At 42.4% G+C, this 27,360-nt stretch overlaps 1 protein-coding gene across 1 annotated transcript in view; it reads left to right on the forward strand.

Annotated features, from left to right (window-relative positions):
- The window catches only part of RANBP10 (RAN binding protein 10), a 542,287-nt gene that overhangs the window by 415,426 nt on the left and 99,501 nt on the right, over positions 1 to 27,360 (forward strand). The window contains exon 11 of the mRNA XM_078669990.1: positions 5,816 to 5,940. Coding sequence (XP_078526116.1) covers positions 5,816 to 5,940 — 125 coding nt within the window. The remainder of the gene's footprint in view (positions 1 to 5,815; positions 5,941 to 27,360) is intronic.

A 27,360-nucleotide genomic window follows, 5' to 3' on the forward strand; every position in this document is an offset into this window, starting at 1 on the left:
CATTTGAGTCACCTGCAGCAGTGAAGTTTGTGGGCGCTGAATAAAAAGCCAGATGTCTGCGTGTAAGGACACCCTCTCCTCTGTTCAATTTGTTCAAGGAAATTCTTTGTTTGTGCATCCCTCCTAATCCATTTGGCCAGGGGACTCAATGGCAAGGGCAAAGAGGAGAGGGTGGTCAACCCTTGCGGGTGCCTTGTTCAAGAAGGAATGGGAATGATAGCACCCATTTACTTTAAATTATGCGTTATACATTCGGATCATCTAAAGGATCTGTGACTTAGGCACGGAACAGAGCGCCAATATTAATTTTCCTGTTTTTCCTGAGCACTGGGACAAGGAAACCTTGTCACAAGCCTTCTCATAGTTAACAGCAATGCCACAGGACCATATAGGGCAGTCACTCTGGCTTTTCCACCTGGACATGGCATAATTATTCCCTTGTGCTCCTACCTGGTTTAAAGCAATTCCAGTCTTCATGTACTAATGGTCGTATCACTGTGACTAACCAGTAGGCCAGATTGGAATTTTAGCTAGGAGTTCGATCTCCACATTAAGTAAAGATATGGCCTGGTTTAACATGTACTTATCTGGTGGCGTGTTAGGCTTTAGAATAGTGGTTATCATCACGCCTGTGATCAACTGGAAGGAATGCGGACCACCCGATCTCTTCAAAGAGCTGCAGTAAGCGCCGGCACCAGAATTGTTTTTATACATGTAAAGCTCCACTGCGAAGGGTTTGCGACCAGGAATCTTACCTTAAGGCGTATCAGTTATGGCCGCCTGAATTTCCTCCAGGAAGAGCTGCAAGTTCAAGTTCCCATGCTCCACTTGAGAGAGTGACCATACAATTAAGACATTTGTGATTGGAGGAGCATTTCTTCACACGAGGGACTTATTTATGGTACAGCTCTCAGTAGCAGTTGGCAATATTGCCCCTGTCTCCAGCAAATCTGTGAACTTCTGCATTTTGGATGAGGGGATAATTCTAACACCAGTTTCCCTCTAGGCCAGCAAGTAAAGGAGCTTTCCCACCTTATTACCCAGATGCCCATGTATGCCCTCCAGTTTATAGAATGGAGAACTGTGTTTAAGAGCCAGGATTTTGCTTAAGCAGGGTTAACTTAATATGGCACAATCACCTGCAGAATAAATAGTAAGTGATCTTCTTCAGTAAGCGCAGGGTCTTATCATAAATGATTTTGTGCATGATGCTTGCAGTTGTAAACATTGTCTGGGTGCCTATAGGACACCAATGAGGTTTTCGCGTAGGGTTTGTCTGGGTGCCTATAGGAAACCAATGAAGTTTTCGCGTAGGGTGAGGACATTGGCAGCCTTCTCAATGTGTTCTTTCGGAATTGTATTCTAGAAAACGTTAAGGTAAAGTGACCAAATTATGCAAGCAACACCAAGACAAGTTTACTGTGATGCTACAAATATCCTCTTTCACTAAAAACAAAAAATGTGTAGTTTGAAACCCCCATGGAATTGCAAGGGAAATCTTTGTAACAACACTTGGAAACTGCATAAAGAATGTGACATTTTTTTTTACATTTTGTATCCATGATTGATTACACATGGAATAATTGTATGTGTTTGCTGAGTTGTTTCTTGTAACATATTCATTAAATTGATGTTAAGTTCGGATAATTGCAGTTTTAGAATGTTATTAATTTCAATTGCTCAGGAAATAGTTTTGTGTCTTGTTGGCACTCTCCAAATGGATACTGTCCTGAAATGTTTATTTTGAGTCTTGTGAAAAATGGAAATTGGGTACAAAAAAGTGATCTATTTAAGATTAATTTAAGTGTACTGATGATAAATAATCCTCAGTCCATCAAGTCTCTTCACCTACTAAAATAGTGACTGATGCAATATATCTGTATTCACTAGCATCTAAGAAGAGGTTTGAATGCCAGTTCATGGTTTGGCACCATGACCTGGGTGTGCTTCTGGTACATGATAAAGTTTAGTGGAGGAGGACAGTAACTTAGTATTTGATTCTGGTTGACAATAAGTAGCAGATGCCTCACAAAACTAACCGCAAGCTTTGATTATATTTCTACGTGTCAGCCAAACCTTACAGACGTGCCCCAAGCTGTTCTTCATACTTTGTAGTTTCGCTCTTTTTAGTTTTCAGAAGCTCACATATGCTGCCCTATATGCTCCTAGGACATTAGTGAGGCTTCAGTCAGCAAGCTTATTGCGGTCACCCTTCAACTCTCCTTCTGACTTCAAGCTTGTCAGTGTTTAACATTCTTCCCCAAAAATTCTTATATTCACTGTTTCCCAGCCTTCTCTTCTGCTCTCGACTCTTCACACAGCTGGGCTGATGTTTTCTCAGACAACCATATGATCCTTTCAGAGTGGACCTCAGGCCAACAGCGATATGCTGTCTGTCCTAGCCTGTACTGTGCTAAATGCGGTCCTGGAAAACCCGTATCAGGACCCAGAGCATACCTGCTCCTCATTCAACATTTCTCTGGCAACGAGGCCCTGGATTGTGGATCCTGCTGGTCACATTTAATGGATCATCACTTGCATGTTCTTGATTCATGCTTCAGTTTATCTAGGTGGGATTAGGTGCACCTTAATGAAAAGAAAAGAAAGAAAAATGTATTAAAAAACATTCGGCACTTGTAGCATGAAGGAACACCCTATACAGCACAATAGGAAGTCGACCGGGCATGAGACAGAATGACTCATGATCATGACTTAATTTGTTGCTTACAACCTGGAAACGTGGGTTGCAAGTGTTTGCCTAGCTACGGTACATTCCCTACCTGGAAATTGGTTTTGTGTCCTTGGTTATTTTTCTCCTCCCTGTTATCCTCCTGATGTTTCTCTCCTTGTCATATTTGTAATCTTATTTAATCACACTGCATTTTTCTGATATACTGCATCCTTTTAATTCCTATGAAACTCTTGCTGGAGATCCTCAGATTTCATTGCTTTGCTAGCCTGCCTCTGGTGTTAGATAAGATTGTAACTCTCCAAAATGGAGGTGGGATGAATTTACTGATAATCGTTTATGCTGCAGTAGGTAGCCTTTGTTGAATCCTGCGTTCAGATGTTTGGTTGTTCAGGAAATTCATGAAACATCAATCACATAACTCATAAATGTTGCTAATACTAAAATCACTGACAATATTACTTGTTTCAAACAAAATATATTAACCAATTTATGCTAAATGAGCCCTTTAATCCTTGTCACTTGCTCATTACCAACCATAAATGTAATATAATGATTCAGCAATCAACAGAAATAGATGCATTTAATTACATTCAGTATAAATTTATGAATTTCAGGGATTATCATGAGCCATCTTTGAGGAGATGTAGTCCATATGTTTTGCTAGGTCTCACGTGGCATGCCAAACAGTGAGCCAAAAACCTTGACATTCTTTGCAACCTATGGCTACATTCTCATAAAGGGTACTTGAGATATTTAGTCAGTCCATTATAACCAAATAGGCCATTCTAACATCTTGACCTACTGGATACCACCCAGTACGATTGAAAGAGCAATATTTACTCAATCAATAGCTTTTATTTGGACCACCTAAACCCAAAAATAACTCTTAGCATACTATAATCCCATACTCCACTTATTGTCACTGAGTGCCATGAGAAAATCCTCTCAGTATCAAATGACTATATTCAAACGATTAATTATCATTTATTCACGAAAGTATCATGCCCTTATGGCCGTTCCAGTAATAATAAGTTATCTTATTTAGTGCTTTATTAGAATTGGGAACTTAAAATGAATGTGTAATTTGATGTTCTTCAGCCAGCTTTCTTAATACTGGAACTAAAATTATTTGGCTCAGTTCAGCATTTGCAAGTGAATTAATTAAAATTGTCATCACTGTTTGAGCCATATTAATACTTTGCATTGCCATGTTGGCTATATTGGGTGTACCGTTAAGTTACCACTGACATTTGTGAGTGGCTATTAAGTGAGATATTTTCCACCTTGCTGGTTTAGGTGTCTCTGGACCGAAGTTGAGCCCATCTGACGTTATAAGGGTAATTTGCTCTGTAGTAATTCTTTTCAGGTTGTAAGGCCTTAATATCTCTGTTACTCTGACTAGAATTTTACAGGCTTGAGAGAGGATCCCAATTGCATTGTAGAATGATTATTTTGGGAACAAATTTTGAGCTGTTCAACTTGGACATTTTAAATTTTACAGAACTAAATTTAGATTTTTCAAAAGGATTTAGGTTTTTGTACCTAATTTGCCTGTGTTATAGCCAGTAAAGACAAGGGTTTGACTTTTAGGATCTCTGAATGACTCAAACCTTGATTCCAATGTAGCTATCATGTTCTGTATTGTTCCTGGAATTCTTAAATATATTTAATCACTTGCTCGCGGTACAATTTTAAATCTGAGGTCACCTTATAGCCCATGGGTACCCACCCATAATTGCTGCCTTAACTGAACAATCTCCGACCTTACGAAGGAAAGCCAAGATTGTTGTAACCCGTCCGCATTGGTCTTCATCTTAATATCCATTGTTTTTCTCTATTTACCTCCACCATCATAATTTATCCATTACTGCAAATACTACTTGCCTGCTTTGAAATAACTCTTGAATGCCACGTGGATAGCAATCCAGCTACAGAAAATTAAGTCTTCAAGTAAAGTAATTTAAGTGATAACTGTTAACATTTTGGCCTAAACCTGCAGTTGTGGCACTCTTAACTAAAATCCTGCTCACTGAACTTTGCAAAGCTGTTACATAGAGGTTGGTCCATGCTCTCTTAGCACTTTTCGCTAAGATGTGGACTCTGGGTTGTGTGGTTTGTGTTTTTTTTTTCCTTTCCTCGACCCTCTTCCTAGAGTAAGTTTGCTGCTTGATTGTCTGTTCTAAATGCATGTATCACTCACTATGCAGGTCCATTGCTTGAGAAAACGAGCTTCAAATTGGTTGCAGCGAATCTCCAATGTCAGTCTTCTGTATAGTTTCATGCAACCCCCATTCTAGCAATCATGCCTATTGCTACTTAATGGAAATATCAGGTTGGACATTTTATAGCCTTAATGTGAAGGACTCCATCTGAATCACTTTTCGTTGGTGGTTCAGTCTCTCAAAAAAAATTCTATTCTTCACCATACTCTGAACATTGCACTGTGTACAGGATTACAGGATACCTGCATTGGAGAATGGTTAATACAGCAACGTAAAGTAAAGCATTTGCAGACCAGTTGTGATGCTCTTCATACTACTGATAATGATTAAGTGGAATGGGTAATGGTGCACTTCAGGGCAGCATAGCTCTTGGACTCTGTAAAGAGAAGAAGAGCCATTTCTGGAGTTCTCTTCTCAGGCTAGTGGAGAGCAATATATATGAGGAACATTTCAGCCTTTTACTGCTGTGTGTATTTTATATTGAGTATGTATAGCTCAGATCTGACAGCTCTCTCTCCCGAAGCAACACGCTGTTATGCAAATTTAATGTATGCATAGTTATCCATGTGATATTCTGGAAGCCTCTTTGGTCGCTCCCCGCAAGAGCAGGGATTGATGAAACTTAAGTTTCTGTGAAGATTTCTCTACTCTGCTGAACCCTATGTGTAGGGGAGTACAAGGCTAATGGTATTTGAACCTTTGTTTAGTAAGCAGTTAGTATCAATAGCTTTCAGCACAAGGGTCAGGGTTTAGAGATGTTTCCTTATCACCTTGCAAGCACTTTGTGCTTACAGCCAGTGATAAAGTTCCCACTACTTGTTTCGCTTTCCGCCTAAGGAGTGGCACACTGGACATATTTTTCTCTACTTGTTAAGTTTTCTTACCTATATGTCTTTTACAGTGACAGTGAGATGGAGATGGAGGCAGAGCATTACCCCAATGGCGTCTTGGAAAACACTTCCACCAGAATAATGAATGGCACGTACAAGCACGAAGAAATTCTACAGACGGACGAGTCCAGCATGGGTAGGTGCATTATTTTCAGCAAGTCTGATACCGGTATCATTCAGGCTGGTTTCTCACATACAAGCCTTTTAACTTCAATAGAAAGAAATATAAAAACTGTGATAAAGTATTTTTCACTGACGAGCCCTAGAAGTCCATTCCTGATTACAGACCATGCTTACCTTTTGACGGTTGCTTTCAGCTTTCCCAGAAAATTGCAATTTTTCAATGTTGAGAACATTTCATTCATTTTTCATGATTAGGAGTTGTGACTGTTTTATTTTTATTAATAGTAATTAGAAATGTTGCACCAGGTGTAACCCTGGGCGAGGGGAGAGGCAGTGTCCCTTCTTTAGGTCTCAGCTTTAGACGGCATGCACTGTCTCAAACTGAGACATGCTGTATCTACTTCTTGGTCTTCTGCCTGCCCATAGGCAAGTCATTGGCTGGCACCATCGTTGCTCCATTATTTGTGCTTCCCATTTGTGTAGGGCATAAATGTCTGTCCCCTTCCATTGTTTAGCCCTCCACGATTTCATTACTAAAATAGAAGGACAGTCATTTAATGAGGCAACACAAATGATGGTGACCGTAGATGTCGCCTCACTTTACACCCAAATCCCTCAAGATGAGGCGTTGGAGGTGTTAGAACTATACCTTGACCAACGGGATAGACCCCACAAGGTACCCACCTCATTTATCTTATCACTGGCCGAAATCACACTACGCAGCAACTATTTTAAGTTTGAAAATGCGTTTTTTATCCAAATCAAAGGCATCACCATGGGCTGCCCCTACGCACCTGAGATGGCGGTATTATATATGGCACAGTATGAAGAAAGATTCACATACAACAATAATCCTTTTTCCAGCCATATAAATCAATGGTTAAGATACATTGACGACGTCTGGCTCCTGTGGCAGGGGAGCCAGACTGAGCTCGACCAGTTCTACAACTGGCTAAATTCGAGACACATGGATATCAGTTTTTCAATTGAATCCAGTAGAAGCAAAATGACTTTCCTTCACATCACAGTAGGCATCCGCAACAACAGTCTAACAGCAACTTTACACAAAAAAGAAACTGACAGAAACACCATCCTGCATTATAAAAGCTTGCACCCACAGTGCTTGAAAGAAAACCTTCCTTTTGGACAAATGTTGAGAGTAAGACGCAACTGCACGGATCTGGCAGATTTTGAGCATCATGCGACACGGGTTTGTGCTGAAATGGCGAAAAGGGGTTACCCAAAAAAACTTCTAAATCATTCAAAAAACGTGCGAGATTCACCCCTAGGGAAAATCTTCTACAAAAAAAAGAAAAAGGTGAACTAAACAAATTGGTGTGTGTTACAACTTTTGGGTCGCACACGAACCAATTTAAACGCATTATTTTGAATAATTGGCATCTATTGGAAAATTTGGAACATCCGTTGGAAAAACCCATTTTCGCCATGCGCAAAAACACGAGCATTGGGCAACAATTGATAAAAGCAGATAGTTACATTCCCAAACAGAAGAGCGACTTAATAGCACAGTGGAACTTAAAACCTATATGCGGGCACCATAAGTGTGTCAATTGTGTATCATGTTCAACTACATTGGAAGGTAACGTGTTTGACCATGACGGGCTCAAATGGAAACACGAGATGTTCACAAACTGTAAGACCAAGAATGTGGTCTATGCCGTGGTGTGTCCCTGCACCAGAGTGTACATTGGCAAAACTTGTCAACCAATCAATGTACGAATAACGCAACATCGTTCAAGAATCAAGAAAAAAGTAGTTTCTGCACCAATGGTTGAACATTTTTTGAGTAACAACCATGGGGAAAATGATTTCAAGTGGACAGTACTCACATGGGTTGACCCGAAACATCGATCACCAAATGTTGAGGCTGCACTTTTGCGCAAAGAGGCGTACCCAATTATGAGATTCGACAGTGTAAATAATGGTCTGAATTGTTTGAGTGAAGTTAATAGGATTTAATTTCTTCCCACACTTCTAATTTATGAACTAATCCCAATGTCGGTTTTTCATATTAAATAATGAACACTACAATTCCCATAATTCATAGCAGTCACGTTGTATGCTGCTGACATGCTGGATTGGTCTCATTACGTCATGTGACCGGATGGTTGATCGTTTTACCACAACCGCACATGCACGTTTTTTGCCGCCGGCGATAGAGATCGACATCACGTCAAGTTCCACAACTAAGGGTAAGACGCTTGATCTGCACTCTCAATGCAGACTCGACCCGTTTTTTCTAAGAACAACGAGTTAAGTGAGTGAATCCCTCCCGTTGTTTTTGCAGGATACAGACTTTGGTTATTTGATAGCGGCTACTACCTCCCGCAGAAATGATGTCTTGATACAAGTAAGCAATTTGCTTCCTTTCGCGGCTTGTAGTGTGTAAGCTAGGGCTTGCCTCCGGTTGTTGGATTAAAACTCCGCTTAACATTATTTTTCAGAGACACAAAGAGAAGTCGACATTGGGAGTTTAATCAATCCGTTTTTCGAGTTCATTTGGATGTACCGACAAACCTAAAATTTTAAGGTAAAATCAATTGATTTTGACTCCGCCCACAGACTCGGGTGCAGTCTACATTTTCAGTATACCTAAACGACATTTCACTCTTTCGCAGGTCGACACCCACGCTAATTGACGACCTTTTAGTAAAGACCAGTAAATCCCTGGTCTTGCAAGATATGCAGCATCTGTTGATGCGTTTTCTGTACAAATTATTTCGAGTGGACAAGAGGAGCACTCTCTAAAAATGTCCCCCCCCCTTTTTTTTTTTTTAAAAACAGTTCCTGTGGATAGGACTGATCCTGCCCTGAAGAGAGTCCTGTGACTAATACAGTGGGACTCAAAACGCGTCGGCATTTAGTTATTCCCGTGTGTGAATTGTGCTATCGGCATTTGTCACATTCCTTGTGCTAAACAATATCCAACTTCAATAATATTGGAATAGGAATGTTGGGTGGTATTAAATAAGACTTACCTCCTGGGAAATCATTTTATGTGTCAATCGCAGCTTTTTTATACTGTCCTTTGGCAACTGTTTAATGATATGTTCATATTGATTTGTTTTTTGAGAGCACGTTTGTGTTGTATGTTTATTCCTTACACATTAATTGTATATATTGTTTTTTCTCTTTTTTTCTAATAATGATGTATGGCATAATGTGAAGTTGATGATGATTTTTCTCTGTCTTGAAATGTTCAATGTTTTATAATTCAACAAAAAGTGAAGGACATAAATCAAATGTCAGGGTGAACTAATAAATGGTGGTTTACCCTCCTTTATGCATTAATTGTTTTTTCAAACAGCAGCAGAGGTATAGGTAATAATCCCCCTTTTGTATCCCATTTGTGTAGGGCATAAATATGTCTGGCCCCTTCCATTGTTTAGCCCTCCACGAAAGCATTCGGCAACCACTGCTAAACATATGTGGTGGGTTATTATTGCTTTGTTGCTGGACTACTTTTTAATTTCTTAACAATTGCTTTTCACAAGCGTGACTGTTTTTTCTTGCACTGCACTGTTTCCTGCTTGTCTGGCCCCGGACTTGGTAAGCCCCAGCACGCGGTTTCGTTTATTTCGCCACTTCTGTAAAGCTCTACTATTTTTACTTTCACCACCTGTGACTAGTTTTTAATTTCTTTTTAAGCACTTGCGCTTTTCACAAGCGCTACTGTTTTTAATATCTCATGTCAAAGGATGTGTTTATTTTTTCCAAATGCTTAAGGTAATCTTCTTTAGGGGCATCTAAGAGGTAGCGTTTCTTTTTCTTCTAAAAGTAATTTGCAAATTCTAAGAAATAGCAAGCTTTGGCAAAGCCAGTAGGTCTCTGCAGTCCGAGGGCTACAGGCGTTGGCAAGCTTAATGCATTTATGTATATTAATAAAAACAGCCCCAGAGCCACACACAAATGCATTTACACTTCCGACGCCTATATTTCTTGGATTGCCGAGACCTATTGGCTCAGCCAATGCTTGTTTCTAGCATTGTGTATGTTATGTCATTTATTCAAACTTTTTGGACTTCAGGTTTTTTATTCAATATTTGTTTCATGGTGGGCTCTAGTTAGTAGACAATTCTGTTAAGCTCTGTTACAGAAAGCAGCAATGCAAATTTGTCTTCTCTTCCAAAATCGTTTCCAAGCAATAGCACTTTAAGGCTATTTCCAGGTGGTTTGAAGTTAGTGCAGGAAATTACTACTTGGGAGCACGGAGCTTGTCTTAGAAGATCTCCACACCAAGGATGTTTTTAGGTCGAGCCTACCAGTCCGTGCAAGCTGTTTGTGTGCAAAAGAACAATTATCACCATACCAAGAAATTACAATGGGCTTAAAGCCCGCCTATTGCTTACCATTTGTGATTTTATTACTGCCTCATTTGCTTGCCTCTTATTAGATGGCTTACCTTGTCCATCTTGTGTCTGTCCCCGATTTATCTTTGTCCTTCCACTGTTCACTTTTAGGGAATTCCTTTTTTCTTTTTGCTTAAGCACTCTGAGTGCATTTGTTTTGAAGCGGTCTCCATCGAGTTCTGCTCTCCCCCAGTGATCTGTTTTGCTCCCCCTCATCTGTCTAATTCTCCTTTCCCACGCTATGTGCTACAGCCTCACATGTGTGGATCTCCCTCTACCCTCTGTGTTGCGGTCTCCCCAGTGTACTTCTCTTCTTACCCGTTGTGGCTCTCCTTCATGCCCCCTGCCTATACCTGTTGCTTTCCCCAAACTCACTTCATTACCTGCTCCTTCATTGCATCCCCCACCAAATTGCTGCCAGCCCTCCACAAATGTGCAGGTTCTCATTTAGTTTGTTTTTTAGGTCGAACCTGGGCAGTGCATGCACTTCTCTGCAAGACATGCTGTATTGGAGTATGTACTTGAAACCCCGCCCACTCTCTGCCCATATTTGTCATTGTCGTTTGTAAATGCTGGCTTCTGATTCGCTATTAGGCTTGTTAGTCCCTCCGTGTCTTCATTTTTGCCCTCCCATGAGCACTGGCCCTTTTACTTTGGTTGTTACACCGTTCGTCTTCTTCAGTTTGTAAGCACTATTTTCTTTAATTGGTTTCTCTTACTGCAGGAGGGCAGGAGGGTATCTCATGCGCAGTTGTGACTACCTGCTTGTTTATTTTACTCGTAGCAAACTGGGAGCTCTTCAGGGGCCATGGAAGACAGAAGGGAGCAACTCTGCGATGCCTTCGAGCATTTAAAATGCAATAGTTCTCGCATTTGCGAGAGTTTAAGCTATTGCCATTGTAAATGACAATGCCTTTTAAAAACCAAAACATAAATAAAAGGCATTGTCATTTACAATGCCAATAGCTCAAACTCGCGTAAATGCGAGACCTATTGCATTACAGATGCTTGTTTTGACTGGTCTTAGTGGTGCTTGTCATCTTAGATTGGTCCAAAGAGAAAAATTAGAACATTGCTCCTGTGTCATTCTGTAGGCATACACGTGTGATGATGAACGTGGCTAATGACGCATCATGTGCTTACAGAAAGACTGGACCCCTTTTTTTATTGAACCGATACTAAACACCAGCAAAAAAAATAGGTTTTTACGGATGGTGTTCAGCATCACCAAAATGTGTTGGCAAAGCAAGTGAATCACAAAGGTGAGAAATATTGGCTTTGCCAATGTTAATTTTACTCTTGTTTTGCCATACAAAAAAATTATCCTTTCAAATGGATTTTTGGGGCGTTCACTGTACTCCATGGTTCTTCAGGTCAAATTTTTTTTATCCTTAACTGAAACTCCCACCATTGAATCTCATATTTGTATCTTTATGGAACAAAACTATAAATGCTTCTTCCATATGGTTTTAATACTCTTAAGTGTTTTCTCCTTGTACCTCGTTCACTTCAGACTGGTCTAAACCATCTGATAATCCTTTCCTCTCTTAGTCTAGACTACATTCTGACTGCAGTATCTTTTCTGCAGAATGATTTTGCCAGACTTTCTCTAGTTCTGGACTTCAAGTTTACCCTAGCATTATCACTGAATATACCCTGATATCTTTACTTGTCCTTCTCAGGTGATACCGTTCAACTAGGCAATCCTGGATACCATTCAAAAGATGATCTCTTTCTCTATGGAAGTAAATGGTGAATATAGATGTTTTTCCCTAGGCTTCAATTTGTGAAATCTTATGACATAAGTGACCCACGTTGTACTCTTGAAGACAAAAGTTGACTCACTCCTAAGAGTACCTCCGTTATCGCGACCGTGATGTGACCAAATGGTGTAAGTTTGGTGTTCACCCTAGAGTGCCCTTTTGTACAAAACCTGGTCAGCTCAGGGTATTGGTTTGTCCGAACACCAGGCAGTGACACAATTTTCTCCAAGAGCTCCCTATGTCTGGTATGTTTTTAATGAAAGACTCCTTCTGGAGTCAATCAATCAAAGAAACTTTATTTGGTTTTGTAAAAAAAAACATTAAAAGTCGGAAATACATCTCAACACACCTAAAAACTACAATTTAGGTTAGTTAAAAAGTTTTTTCAAGTACAAATCACTCCAAATCCCATATTTCCTTCACCCCCTCTAATTAGTCGCAGTTCGCTCTGAGCCTTACTGCAGCTTTTGAAAAGCTAAGAACATGCCATGCTCCTCAAACGTATTAATAAAAAGGTAAAAGCAGGTTGCACTTGATTAAAATTGGCTTTTTTTAATATAGGGAGCAAGAAGGTCTTCCTGGGCACCCCGTAATTGCTGCAAAACATGAAAAAATTAATCATGTCCTGTGGAGACTTACCGTCGCAGCCAGAGGGCATCAAAATCTCACCTTTCTTACTCCCTCTAGGATGTGAAAGGAGCATATAAAATAAGTCCAGTCGAAATGTAGTCAATAAAAAGCGGTCATGTGAACTGGGAATCCCTAAAAGATAAGGTTCTGTAGAAGGGATCATTTTCAAAAAGCTATATCCACGTACACTGTAGTCAGTTGCACATATATGCCCAGAGCCTCGTAATGACCCATCTGTTTCTGGTACTGTAACTGCATATAAACATGGTTGCTTCAGTGCAGCAGACTGCATCTCAGGCTGTACCGCACATAGAGAATTACAGTGCTAAAAAGAGACACACAGAGAGACGCTTTTTAGAGTACCCTTATCGTCCGCTTCAGGACACCTTATAGATGGCGGCCTCCTGTTCCATACCTAACAAGACATCCAGAATGATTATTTTAGGAATCCCAGATTTGGCTGAAGCTGGATAAATGGGTTAAGTCATGCTGTCCTACAGTGTCAAACACAGACTTCCAGGGTTTCCCCCTTGAAGCTCACAGCATGCCTACCCCTTTTCTCAGACTGGACCATTATCAACTTGCTTCTTTGCTTTCGAGCAGTTCTGCCACAATTTGAGGATCTTTATTATACAGGATACAAAAGGCAATACTTGCTGATAAAACAGATGCGGACAAGGTCTGGGCACTTTGGCCAGATTCTCTGAGCTTGGCAATTTCAGCGACTCTGGAGCAACACCACCTGACTTTGCTTCTTAATAGGTGTCAATCTGTTCAATGCTTTCACAGAAGCCATCACCTTCCAAGGCACCACCACAATTATCCTTGGCACCGCTTCCAAGTTTTTCTCTGGCACTACTTTCAGAATTACGTTGTGTAGCCTCAGCCCTCAAACTCCAAAGACATTATTTGCGTGGCTAGAGAGAAGGTTGAAACCCTCATTCAAGCACTAGCTCCTCGACGAATCTCTTCACAGAGCCCTAAAGTTTGCAGGTATCAAAGGACTCTTTGGCTCAAACTCGGTGCACAGAAGAGGTGGGAGATTTGGACACTAATAATCCTATCCCAATTTATCATATAGATGTTGACGTGGATCTCTAAAATGCTAGTGGCTTGATATGTAACATGAATGTGATATCCTTTACCCTTAAGGTCTTCCTTCGGAGGACACATTCACATTAACATGGCTTTTGTGTGTTAGGCAGCTTGTGATGCCCCTTCTGTCTGCGGAACCAAAGTCTGACATACTTCATAAATCTGCAACAATTTTTAAATGACTCCAGGGCCTCTTCTACATACTGCAAGAAACATTGTTGGCTGCTAGGGGTTGACAGCCTCTTTGAGGCTAAGAGTCCACAGACAGATTCATGTCATAGGACCACACTGTCTGACCCTCAATTCCTGTCAACCCACTGTTCCCCAGATAGTTTTGTGGTTCATGCATCTTTGGCAAAACTAAATTGTAATACGTTTCTGATGCACCTCTGGACAGAAAATCTAAATGACTAAACTTGATAGGGTACAAGCGTTTTCTTATGGAAGTGTAGCTCCTATGCACTGTGCATGTTATGTGCCTCCTAAGATGGTACATTTATGCACTGTGAGAATTGGGGAAGCTGCCATGATTAATCTTACAGGAGACACAAAAAGTCTGTTTTCCAAACTGGTAAAAGATAGCCTGGGCGACCCAAAAGAAAATCTAAATTGTAACCCAAAATCGACTGGGGTGATGGCATGGTCTAGGGCTAAGCTGCTTAACTTCATTTGGCATGCCTGAATGCCCTCCAATAGATTTTCTGTTGAAGAGAGGCTATTTATCAAAAGTTAGCTCCTCATTGGATAAAAAAAAAAAAAAAAGTCTTACTATGGTGCGTTTGCTGGATTTGACCACTCCAGACCAGTAGAATTTGTGTGTTTTCTCCAGTGGCCAACCTTCCTGCCAGGGCCAACCCTCACAACTGGTTCAGAAATCACCACAGTTCTTCCATTTATTTCAAGTGAGATGCAATCTAAGAGACAGCAGCAAAAACAGCACCTCGAGTTTCCCTCATTTTCGAATGATTCTGCCGTCTGAAGTCTACTTCATTTTCCCTTCCCCAGCCATCATCTTCCGTTCAGTGAGGGTTCATTTTCTGGCCACTAAAGTCCATCACAATGGATCTCTGGGTGCTCCAGCTAGTCCCCAAATCTTATGCCCTCCCCTTAACTCCTGTCATTGACGAGAAAGTGCACTTTAGCTCATGTCTCAATCTCCAGTGGCATCTCAAAGTGAATTTTAAAGTGGGTGCACATGGGGCCCACAGATAAAAGGCAAACACTGTTTTGCAATTAAATACCTTGGAGTTGAATTTGGCAGTACCCTCTTTCAATCTCTTCAGCGCAACGAAAAAACCACCTTCGAGAAAATTAAATCACAACTAGACGGATGGTCTCCACGCTTCATAACTTGGTGGGGGAGAGTTGAGACCATTAAAATGATGATCTCTCCTCTAGTGAATTACCTCATCACAATGCTGCCCCTTACTCAATCCTCGGATTTTCACCACAAATTAGATGCTTTTCTCACCAAATTTCTCTGGAAGGGGAAGAGAGCAAGGATTAGCATAAAGAAACTCCGCCTGGACAAGTCTCTTGGAGGGGTCAATTTAGCGGACTTCAAGCTGTACCAAACAGCTTTCCTCGCCAAACAAGGCTCGTACTGGTTGTCACCCCGCCGATTACACACCTGTTTGGCTAGAAATAGAAAAAACTCTGTTTAGTAATATTGTCCCAGCAGCGGTTTTGACCGCTTCTCTGAACATGACCTCTTGCTCGAAGTCCATTTTACAGAATACAAAAGTCGCTCTATTAAATGTAGATAAACTACTTGGTACCAGTATTCAACGCTCCCCGTGGGAATCGATTTGGCATAACCATTCCGTGCTGTATAAGGGCACACCATTACAAAACTACCTCTGGATTAAAAAAGGTATCTTTTTCCCTCACCAACTCTACGAGGGATCTCACCCACTCTCATTCATGGACCTCCAAACCAAATATAACCTTGCTCCACTTGAATTTTATAACTTTCTGAAGATAAAAGCGGCCATCTCTAGAGCAAATTTCACCGCAATTCCCCCCTCCCTCCTGTCCTACTTCTCCAGGCTAAACAGACTGGGCCTCCAGGTGTCCTGGCTCTATAAGCTCCTTCGCCCGCAACACTCCAATCTTAATAAACAACTCACTCAGTTCTGGGAATCGCATTCCTCTTTCCCTATTTCTGACGTAGACTGGGCCAAAACTTGGGAGTCAACTATGAGACACAAAATCAGCCCTACACTATCCCAGATGAAATTTTGACTGCTCCATAAAGCTTTCTGGACACCAGCATGTCTTTTCGCTCATAACATCAGAGACGATGCAATCTGCTGGAACTGTAAGGTCGTTGATGGTGACCTCGAACATCTCCTAAACCATTGCGAATGCGTGGTTCCATTTTGGGATAAAGTCTTCGAATTTCTCAATAAGGTCTTCTCATTCTCCCCTCCCAGAGAGTTGTCCTACCTAGTCTTTGGCTTCCTCAAAGCCACGTCCCTTACTGACAATGATAGGGTGTGAGAAAGTGCATCTTTCTTGCATTGGTATGCCCCCACTTTTTTCTGAACTATCGATGTACTTTGACTCAGTGTGCCCCGGGTTCCTGCCAACCAGGTACCCAGGGCCTGTGTTCCTTCCGTAAAACTATGCTGAAACAAAAAACCCAATTGGCATCCCTGGCCTCCTGTCAGCCCCTAATAAATGGTACCTTAGGTACCCAGGACATGGTGACCAGGGAAGACCCCTGAGGGCTGCAGCACTTATTGTGCCACCCTCAGGGGCCCTGTACCCTGGCACCCACACAGTGCCTTTGCAGGCTGAGTGCCTAAGTACAGACCTAACACAAGAGTCGACATGGCACACATCTCAGTGTGCCATGCCCACATGACCCAGTGCCCTGGCATACTTCAGTCACCCCTCCAGCTGGGTGCCCTATGCCAGAGGTGAGGGCACAGGTGCATGAGCCCTGTGCCCCTACAGTACCCAGGGCCATTCCTGGGCACTGTAAGTGCAGTGATGCCATTAGGAGTATATGGTGCTGGGAGGTTGTCATCACGAACTCCACAGCACCATAATGGCTACACTGAAGACTGACAAGTTTGGTACCAAACTTCTCAGCACATTAAACCCGCACTGATGCCAGTGTGGGATTTAATGTATGATGCACCAGAGGGCATCTTAGAGATGGCCTCCAAAACCCAAACCTACAATCCACGTCTGGGCTGAGTGGCTGCAGAGGCTGCCCCCAGCAGACATGTTGCTGGACCCCTGGGTGGAGAGCCCCCCGCTCTCCTGGGCCTGCAACAATGCACATTTGTATTTGTATTTGTATGGGGTATTTCTAAAGCGCTAACTGTCGCTCCGAAAGGAGCATCCTGGCGCTGAACAAGTTTACAATACAGTGGTAACCCTTAAATAGCAGCCATTACAAAACCGTCTGACAAACTGTAAATCCAGGTTTTTAAATGTTTCCTGAAGACGTTCTCCTGAACAAGGAGTCTGAGGTCTTTGGGCATGGCATTCCATGCCTTGGAAGCCAGTACGGTGAAGGTCCTACCTCCCTTGGTTTTATACTTGAATCTAGGGATGTTGATTAGATTACCGCCTGACGACCTCAGGCATCGCGAAGGATCATAGCGTGCAAAACGTCTCGTGAGATACCTCGGACCTGTCTTATTAAGGGCTCTAAAAGAGATCAACAAGATCTTAAACAGGATACTCTTATGTAGAGGTAACCAATGTAAGGTCTGAAGCGCAGCCGAAGCAGAGGATCTTCTTGGTAATTTGAGTACCAATCTGGCTGCCGCGTGTTGCACACTCTGGAGTTTTTTCAACGTGGCTTTTTTCACCCCGGCCATCAGGCCGTTGGAATAATCTAAGCGCGATAATATCAAAGCAACTGCTACCGTCTTTCTAGATTCTGTAGGCAGGAAGTCAAAAAACTTCTTTAATGATTTAATGATACTAAAGCAGCTTCCTGCTGTGTTCCTAACATGCTGGTCAAAGGTGAGAGCAGAGTCAAATAGGACCCCTAGATTTCTTGCAGTTTCCACTGTATGGGGAGGAACAGGTATCCTCGGGCCACCAGTCCTTGGGGCAGAAATGGACCTCTTTACCCAGAGGTAAGATCTCTGTTTTATTGGCGTTACATTTTAAGTGGTTGTTGTCCATCCATCGGAAAACCTCCGTCAAACAGATCTTAAAATTTTGTTCCGCATTAGTGGAGTTTTTATCCATAGAAACCACAAGCTGGGTGTCATCAGCGTAGGATGTTACAAGTATTCCATATGACTCTATCAATGCAATAAGGGACACCATATAAATATTAAATAGTAATGGGCTTAAAATGGAGCCCTGTGGGACCCCGGATAAGACCTTTTTTTCGTTGGATAGAAAAGGGCCCAGAGAGACAGTTTGGGATCTATTGGTCAAAAAGGACTCTATCCAAGCTAAGGCAACGTTTGTTATGCCAATGCATCTCAACCTATCAATCAGGATTTCATGGGAGATGGTGCCGAATGCTGCTGTGAGGTCCAACAAGATCAAGACAGCATTTCTACCCTCATCCTGTAAAAATGTAATAGTCAGTAAGCTCGATGAAGCAGTTTCAGTCGAATGTCTAGGTCGAAAACCTGACTGTTGGGGATGTAAGATATTGTAAGTATCGACGAAGTTTTTTAATTCTTGATATACCATCTGCTCAGTTATTTTACCCAAAACAGGGAGGAGAGAAATTGGTCGGAGATTAGACTGGTCGGTGGTAGATTTATTGGGTTTTTTCATTAAAGGCTTAACAATCGCTTTTTTCCACTCCAGAGGTACCACCCCTGAGCTTAGCGAAGCATTGACTATCGCATTGATGGTGGGGTTAACTAACTCAATTATCTGATGAAGTATTTGAGGCGGGCACGAGTCGGAGGGTGCTCCTGACTTACAAGCCAGAATGACCTCCCGAGTTTGAAGGAGGGAGGCTGGATGAAAGACACTCAGAGTGTGGGGCTTGTTCTCCAACAACCCCAGATGGCTTGAAGAGGCAGGAGGGGAGGGGGCTGGAAAATCCCTCTGAATGAGCGCAATCTTCTCCTCAAAGAAGTCAGCGATTTGATTGCAGAAAGCTGCAGATGGTGGTATTTTCGGCTGGAGGGCTTTAGGGTGAGTGAAGAATTTTACTATGCACCCGTCCGCTGCGCCGCTGGGTCCAGGTGTTCATTTTATAGTAATGGAGGAGGGCGGGAGTCAGCGAACAACTAGTGCGCTGCCCAGCTATCCACCCAAGATGGCGGTACCCTCTCTGAGAGCGCGTCAGCGCCGATTCCTCCTAGGGGGGAGCAGGGATTGCAGTGCAACGAGAGCGGAGTGAACAAATTATCGGAATTGACGGACTTAGTTAACCTAGTGGTCGAGTACACTGTGGCTCGGACATATGGGGGAGGCAGTGGCCGAGTAAAATGTTAGCCTACTTGCCACGTGAGATGACTCCACCGCAAGGAGTTCTCTAGCGAAAGATGGGCAGAGGTGAAACCCTGTTCGATGCTGACGATATCCTGGGTAAATGTCTCATATTATTCAGGCCTGCATGCAACTCGTATCTCCAGATTCCTCAGAAGAGTATATGGATTATTTTGAGTGCCTTACACTTACCTGGATTGAGGGCCCTTGTTGGCAATTCCTAGAAATCACCATCACCCTAGACGAGGTCATGACTTCGATCACCAATCTTCACACTTGCGAGGCCCAGGATAGTGACGGACTCCCATCCAAATTCTACAAGGCGTACGCTACTATTCTTGCCCCTCACCTGCTCCAAATGTACCATAAGGCATTGCAGCTTGGAGTCCTTCCCCAGTCCCTGCAGGAGTACAAATAAATCGCCCTCCTAAAGCTAGACAAACCATCAGGCCGAATGGATTCATATTACCCACTCTCTGTCATCAACACAGATGCAAAGAAATTGGCAAAAAGTCTTGCGAACGGTCTGCTACTGCTTCTTCCAAACCTGGTGCTACCGGACCAGACAGGGTTTTTGTTCCCGGATGATCAACACCAAAAAATCTCTGTACACTTTTTGCCTCATCACACCAGCTCCAACCACATATTGATGGTGTGGCTGTCTTTTTAAGATGCCTCAAAAGGGGTAACCTCTTTGCGTTGCTAGAAATGCTGGGACTTCCAAAAGTGTTTGTGAATTGAATACGATTGCTTTACACTGGCCCGACCACCAGAGTATGCCTGAATGGACTGCTTTCTGAACCCTTTCGTATTGAGAGACGCAAGCACCAAGGATGTTTTCTCTCTCCTCTGCTTTATGCCATTGCCTTAGAACCCCCAGTATGAACCATTTGTCAACTGCATGGCCACCATGGCCTCACATTTACACCACAGAATCTAGTGGTTTGTGTCTATGGCGATAATAAAACTCTCTATCTACGTCACCCAGCTTGGATCCTCAGCCCATTCATTAGGGAATTCATGCTCTTTAAAGCACTGTCCAGCATTACAATTACTTGGAACAAATCCACTATCTTCCTGCTGACACCAGCCACGCCTGTGAGAGACCTGGACTTCCCCTTGTCTTGGACCTCCACATCCCTGAAGTACTTGGGTGTTTGGGTCAGCAGTGATGGGCCTACGGTTCTTCTCGAAAATTATGGAGTACCCATGACCTAGCTAGAAGGACAAGTCCATAGATGGAAGAATCTACCATTATCCCTGATGGGCAGGATAGCCCTTGTAAAGATGGTTATACTCTCCAAATTTTTATATATCTTCAACAACATTCTCATCTCTCTACCTCACCATTTCTTCAAGATGCTGGTGTGGGCAGGTAAGCAGCCTGCATTGTCTGGGAGGTGCTGTCCCTCCCTCGCGAACAAGGAGGGCTAGAAGCACCAGGTTTTGAACTTTACTATTACTGTGCACTACGCACATTTCTAACTGTGCCCACCTCCTTATATGGCTCACCTGGCAATAGAACACGATTGACTGGGTCCCTGCTGCCCCTGCAATTAAATGAACTCAGTCTCCTCCACGCAACTACCATGGGAGGGACTTTGCCAACTCTTGGCCCACGCTTTCTGATTGCCCCAGAGCAGCTTATAACTCATTGTCCCATGGCGACCCTCCGGGGATAAGGCCTTTCTTCAGTGTATACAGGGTTGGGGCGTCACCCACAAGGCTGACGTCATCCCAGGGGACAATTTTCTAGACTATGCATCCGCCTGAGACAACATCCTCTATCTCAATGCGCTCACATTTTACCAGTTCCTGGCACTATGCAGACACAACTATCCCACATTTCTTCAAGAGCTCCCTAGCTCTAAGACCTTGGCTCTGTTTTGCACTGCCCTACCTCTCTGGATCTAGTGACCAAGCTCAATACCATCATGAAATCTGAGGCCTATATCACTGTCCCACAAGCTAAGGCACAATGGAAAGCAGATTTAGGAGCCATAATTCGTGATAAGGAGTTGGTCTACTGCTGTGCCCAGATAAGTGATTTATCCCCTATTGGCCTACTCCAACTATTACTCTTCAAATTCTACACTGCCATATATTTTACCCCCTTTCACCTCTTCCAGATTAACCTGAAAATGGATTCCTGTTGCACAAGATGCAATCCTCCAGAAGCTGGTTTTGCTCACATGGTCTGGCAATGTCTGTGTATCTCTGCATTCTGGGACGAAGTATTCCTTACCTTATCGGGTACCGTCCCACAAAGTGGCCCTATTGGACTACACTATATCTGTGGAACGGACTGTCGGGTGGTTTGTATCCATTGCCCATCTTTTGGTCAAGCAATGCATAGCCTATGCCTGGGGCAAGAAGCGTTCCCCTGCTGTTAGGCTGTGACTCAAAAACATGATGTATTGTGGTTAGAAACCTACTACTCCACGATCCCACAAGCACCCTGTCTGCATAAATCTGTCCCTATTGCAGCCCCCTCATACGCTAACTCAACCAATGGACCATGTGAGCAGGAGGGACAGGATCGAGCCCTATGCTAACTGGCAGGCTACTGTAAATGTTACACACTCCCTAGACTGTTATGATGGATGATGGATGATATGTGGTTGTAACTTGCTTGATCGCTGCACTGTAATGTGTTTTCATGGATGCAGGGGTAGATACTTGTGAGCACCCTGTTTTATGGACCTTGCAGGGTGGCATATGCTATGCTGTAATCCATTCCAAACGCTGAATTTTCTCATATCATACATATGTACATCATGCACTCTTGTTGACTGTTTGTGACTTTGTCGGAAAATGTAATTTAAAAAAATGTAAAATCTGAAATTGTTGTCACTGCCATGGAACTGCTGGTCAGATACCTTTTGCTAGAGCTTTTGAGGATTTTGCTTGAAAATATTTTTTTAATTCCAATCAGAAAGGGACTTTCTAGCCAAAAATGTAATGTCAAGTCATTTTCAAGATGGCAAACGTTTTCAGCCAAACTTAACTTGGACTCTGAGAATTGTGGGTATGTAGGGGAGTGCTCTATGCTACTCACTAGTGTCCTCCCACATCGAACCTTATCCAGTTTGAAGCAGGCATTGTACCCACAAAAAACCTAGAGACAGAAGTCTGATAGGACAAAAGCAGGGTCCTTGATCAGCTAGACAAGAGGATACGCAAGAATCGTCCTGGCACCCTGGTATCTCCATTTCAAGTGCACCTAAATATTATATTTGTCTCAACATGCTTAACAGGCCACATTTGACACAGTGCTGTCAACAGAATGCCCACGGTCCTAGATCAAGGTAATTATCTCTTTATTAGTTTATCACATTTGACTTACCTATTTAAATATAGGTTAAGTTGGGAATAAATTAAATATGTTGCCAATCGATGGAATTATATGTCTTCACTTGGCCGACTAACTAGCGCATTGCCTAGATTTTCTGCTCGATGGTTTAAATATTAGGCTGGGACGAGAAGGCATTATCTTTTAACGAGCCCACTGCTTACAATGCTTCTTCATCTTTATGAACAATTGTGCTTTATTTTTTTTTAGCACAGAGGAAGATTGGGGAATTAATCTGTTCTAGTCATCAGATGTTTCCTGGATCTTTAATATTAGTGTTTGATTATAGTGCTAACTTTGCAACTTTCCTTGAGGATTAAAAAACAAGATAGTAATCAATGCTCAGTCTGGTTGAAGTACTGGAGTCAGCTGCAGTTGTTTGCCATTATCTCCAGAACAACGTACTACCTGATCCTGGATGGTAACAGCAACATGCCCAAAATAGCCTATCAATTTTCAGTTAAGAAGAGGTTTTGCTCAGCTTTTCAAGCTCAGAAGAGTTTTTAAAAGCACAGAATTTGTCATGTGAGTTTACTTACATTAATAGAATTCTAATCTGTATTTCCTATTTAGAAACCTGACTTTCCGTCATTGATAGTTCAGACATTAAGTCAACTACATTTAAGATTATTAATGCTGAGGGAATATTGCCCTCCATTCTCCATGACAATGAAGGGCGTTAAGAAGACCAAAGGAGACCAAATGTTCAATTAGGATTTGGCACAGGTAAAATTCATTGTAGTTTTGTTCAGGTCAGCCTTTAGAAGATAGATAATCTGACCAAATCATCATGCCCTCCAAAGGTTTGTTTTAAATATCGGATTGTGATGTGTGTCAAAGGGAGTATGTCTGCTCTTCCTTCACATGACCCACCCTAAATCAAAATCCGTTTCCAAATGAAAAAAGATTAGATGTGAAATTATTTTTGAAAATAACGCAAGATTATGAGATGTGGCTAAGCATTTTTTAAGTCTTTTTTTTAATTTTAAACATTTTATTGTCAGATTGCGTATACATTGCAGGGCTCTGCACCCCAGAGGCAACTGCAGAATCAAATCCTACATTATCCAGGAAGCAATCGACTTTTCAGAGTGATAACAAAGATGCATGATAAAAGCATACACATAATATTAACTCCCCCATGCCCCCCCCCCGAACTCGTACAGTGCCCACAGAGTCTTGGCCACAGTTGTTATACGGACCAGAAAAGTTTTAGCACGATTACACACACCCTCCCGGTTCCCCCCCATCACCTCCCACCCTGCACCAGCACAAACCTACATGTTTCAGAATTTACCCCAATGTATGGTCCTCCACAACCATTGGTGGCTCCAGCCACAGACCCCGATAATCCGCCCATCGTTTCAAAGTCTTTGTTTTTTGGCTTTTGTTTTTGTTAGAATCTGGTATTCTGAACTGGTGGATCTATCACTGTGATTATATTAAAATAAATTTCTAAAAGTAAAAAGAAATAAATGGAGTTAACAATGTTTGTACATCAAGTTACACAAAATGTACAAGCTTAAGCAGAGCGCGTATGATTGAATCCCATGGTTTTCTCACATTCAGCAAGCTGCTAACAAACTGGATTGACCTTCAATTTTTCTGTATCCTGGGAGCTTTACCTCCAAAGATGAAGATTGGTTAAAAGCCAATTTTCTTGCTTTTTACAGAGGTAAGCCTCTGAATTAGCTAAGAGCATAAATTCCGAGCACCTTATGATTTGTACGGCTGTAGGAGAGGAAACTTATTTGAATATGGTTAATAATGCCTTGGATCTGATCCTTCCTACCATATGTAGATTCAACATCATTCAATGTTAACTTGTTTCCCCTTGGGAGATTGATCAGTCATCAATTATCTACCCATGCGATGAGTCCTCTACTCAAAGTTTACCGCACTTTACCTTTTTCTGCAAATTTTATTTTGTATATAGTTTTTAATTCCTTTATTGAAACAATTGGATTTTCTTACTTGTAAGTTTGCACTGCAATTTCTCCAGCATCTTAGTTTTTTGAAATATGCTTTTTTTTGTGATGGGAAAAAAGTTGTTTAATCTTTTTTTTTAATGTATTATCCCTTTATGTACTTTTCATCAGCTTACACTTTTTCATATTAAATGTTTGTTTATCTTGCTTGCTTTTATTATTGTTTTTAAATGATCAAATAAAGCCATGCTGATGATGATGATATCGATAACCCCATATAGGTTAGCTATAACTCTTACCTCCTCTTCTGTTTCAATTTCAAATTCTCACAGCCTTTTAGGAGTCGAGTCAATCTGAAATCTTTCTCTAGAAAACCTGCATTATGCCTCTCCAATTGTTGCACACGGTGACTAGAGAGGGGGGAAGTTGGGCAAGGTCTAAGGAAGGATGGGGGATCTAGCTACAGAGTGGGTTAAAAAGATGAAGTGCAGTAGACATGCACAAGAAATAGTCTCGATACAAATATAAAGAGACTAAGTCGTCCCGCATGCACCTACCTCTTTCTTACGCAAGGTAGGGTCACATTTCAACATTAGCCACGAATTTGTTCTTCCTTTATTTTTCTGAAATTGTTCTGAGTGGACCCTATATCCCTCGAGTAGGGTTTAATATCTAACATTTTACCTTGTTATTAACCCGGCTTCTGTTGTCTCTTTATTGGGCTCTTCATGTGTAAACAGATCCTAAGTTCCTTTATTAAGTGCCCTTTTCTTTTTGCTATTGTGTTAGAACCATTGGCATGCAAAATCCGACAATCCCATAGAGCGGCTGCACTGAATTTTAACAATCGGCCAGTTAGAATTTCCCTTTACGCAGACGATATGGTCCTGTACTTGCGGGAACCGCAGGCATATCTATCCCTGGTTATTCGAGAATATATTAAATTTGGCCTCTTCTCGGGTTTGCAAATCAACTGGGAGAAATCGGTTCTTATTCCCCTTACGCCGGTCACAGTGTCACCTCAGGTGGAATATCCTTTGGTCTGGGCAGAAGACCCAGCAAATATCTGGGTGTAGGGATACACCGTGATACTGAAACTGTAATCAGAGAAAACTATGATTGTGCATATACCGAGCTGGTACAGCAGATTGATCGCTGGGCCGGCCTGCCGCTCTCGCTGGCGGACCGTATAGTGGTGATGAAAATGATTATTTTCCCCAGATTTATATACTTGTTTTGTAATATCCCCGTTCGCCTGACCAAGCAATTTTTTTAAAACCGTGCAGACCCAATTGTTGCGTTTGGTGTGGGGATCGAAGCCTCCAAGATAAGCTGGTCAACCATGATGTTGCCGTTTGCGAAGGTAAGGTTTAATGCTCCAGATTTGTACAAGTATTACCTATGCAGGCAGGTCCAGTATGTGTATTTTTGGTTTAGACCGCCCGATTTTATCCCGCATATGGCTGTGGAAGAGGGGGACGCACGTGCCATTGAAAAGCATTACCACCCACTCCAATAGACAGATGCCCAAGTCCGAGATAAACACACTAGACACCACCATTGCAGCATGGTAGGAGATTGGGAGACGGGCCCGTAGGCTGCCCCTTTATGCTCCTGGCTTTTGCTATTGAAGGGCATGCTGCTTTCTCTGTGGCTGGGGAGAGAGGCCCGATTACGGCCCTCAGGGAGGCAGGCCTTACACATATGAGTGACTTATTGTGGATGGGAAATACATCACGGGTACAGACCTGGAGTAGATACAAAATTCCATGCCTCTCTTTCAGTACAACTGCTATAGACTTCGTAGGGCGGTGCGTGATCACTACACTAGTTTCCCTGAGGAGCCGGTAATGCTAACAGCGCTGCAAATGGTCATTGTAGCTGCATCGAGAAAGAAACTGCTGGCTAAGTTATATGGGGCAGTGTAGGAGGAGACAGTTCGCCAGGGGGATAAAACGCTGGAACACTGTACTAGATCCACAGATAGCGGAGGACGTATGGGAACAAATATGCATGTTGACAGGGAGACTGTCGTCCAATAGTAACTTACGCATTATTCATCTGAAGTTCCTACATCAGGTATACCACACTCCCACGAAATTACATAGAATGGGGCTTAGGGATACGGATTGCTGCAAACGCTCTGGGCAGGGTGGAGCTGACTTCCTTCATCTTGCTCGGCAGTGTATGCTGGTGCACCAATATTGGGAGGAGGTTGTCTCTCTTATACATACAATGACTGACCAGATGCTCAACTGCACGCCACTGGAGTGTTTGCTGGGGTACGTGCCTGGACTGAAAACTGTAACGGGTCGTTTTGTACGTATAGCGTTGTTGTTGGCAAAGAGGAGAGTGCTGTTCACATGGGATAGTCGCCAGCGCCCGAGCACTGCTAAATGGATAAAAGACATGCTATATTGTTGTGAGAAACTGGAGCTATATGCCGAAGAACTTCGGATGGCTTCCCACCCTAAAGACATTTGGCTTCCTTGCGTGAATACTTGATGGCTCAAAGTGAACAGGGTGAGGCTTAATTGCTGACAAAGGGGTGTTGGCTAGGATTGTCATGTCACCGGATAATGCGGGTATGTATCATTTTAGGACGCTATTGTAAGTTTCCCGATTCATGCCCTTATATAGGTACAAATCACCATATCCTTAAATAGGCATAGAAATCATAACCACATTTAGGCATAGCTCATGCAGTCCAAATACGGCAGGGCTACTTCCACTAGTTCCGAAAATCCACAACGATTTCTTGGAAAAACTCAGCTTCAGCAGCCGGGGACTTCCCCTTGCTTGAATATTGATTTGTCCAAGAACTCATGGAGTTTTCAAAGAACTGAGACTCTTTGATGACGTTAT

This window comes from Lissotriton helveticus, chromosome 12 (assembly GCF_964261635.1).
Source record: "Lissotriton helveticus chromosome 12, aLisHel1.1, whole genome shotgun sequence".
In the NCBI taxonomy this organism is placed as follows: domain Eukaryota; kingdom Metazoa; phylum Chordata; class Amphibia; order Caudata; family Salamandridae; genus Lissotriton; species Lissotriton helveticus.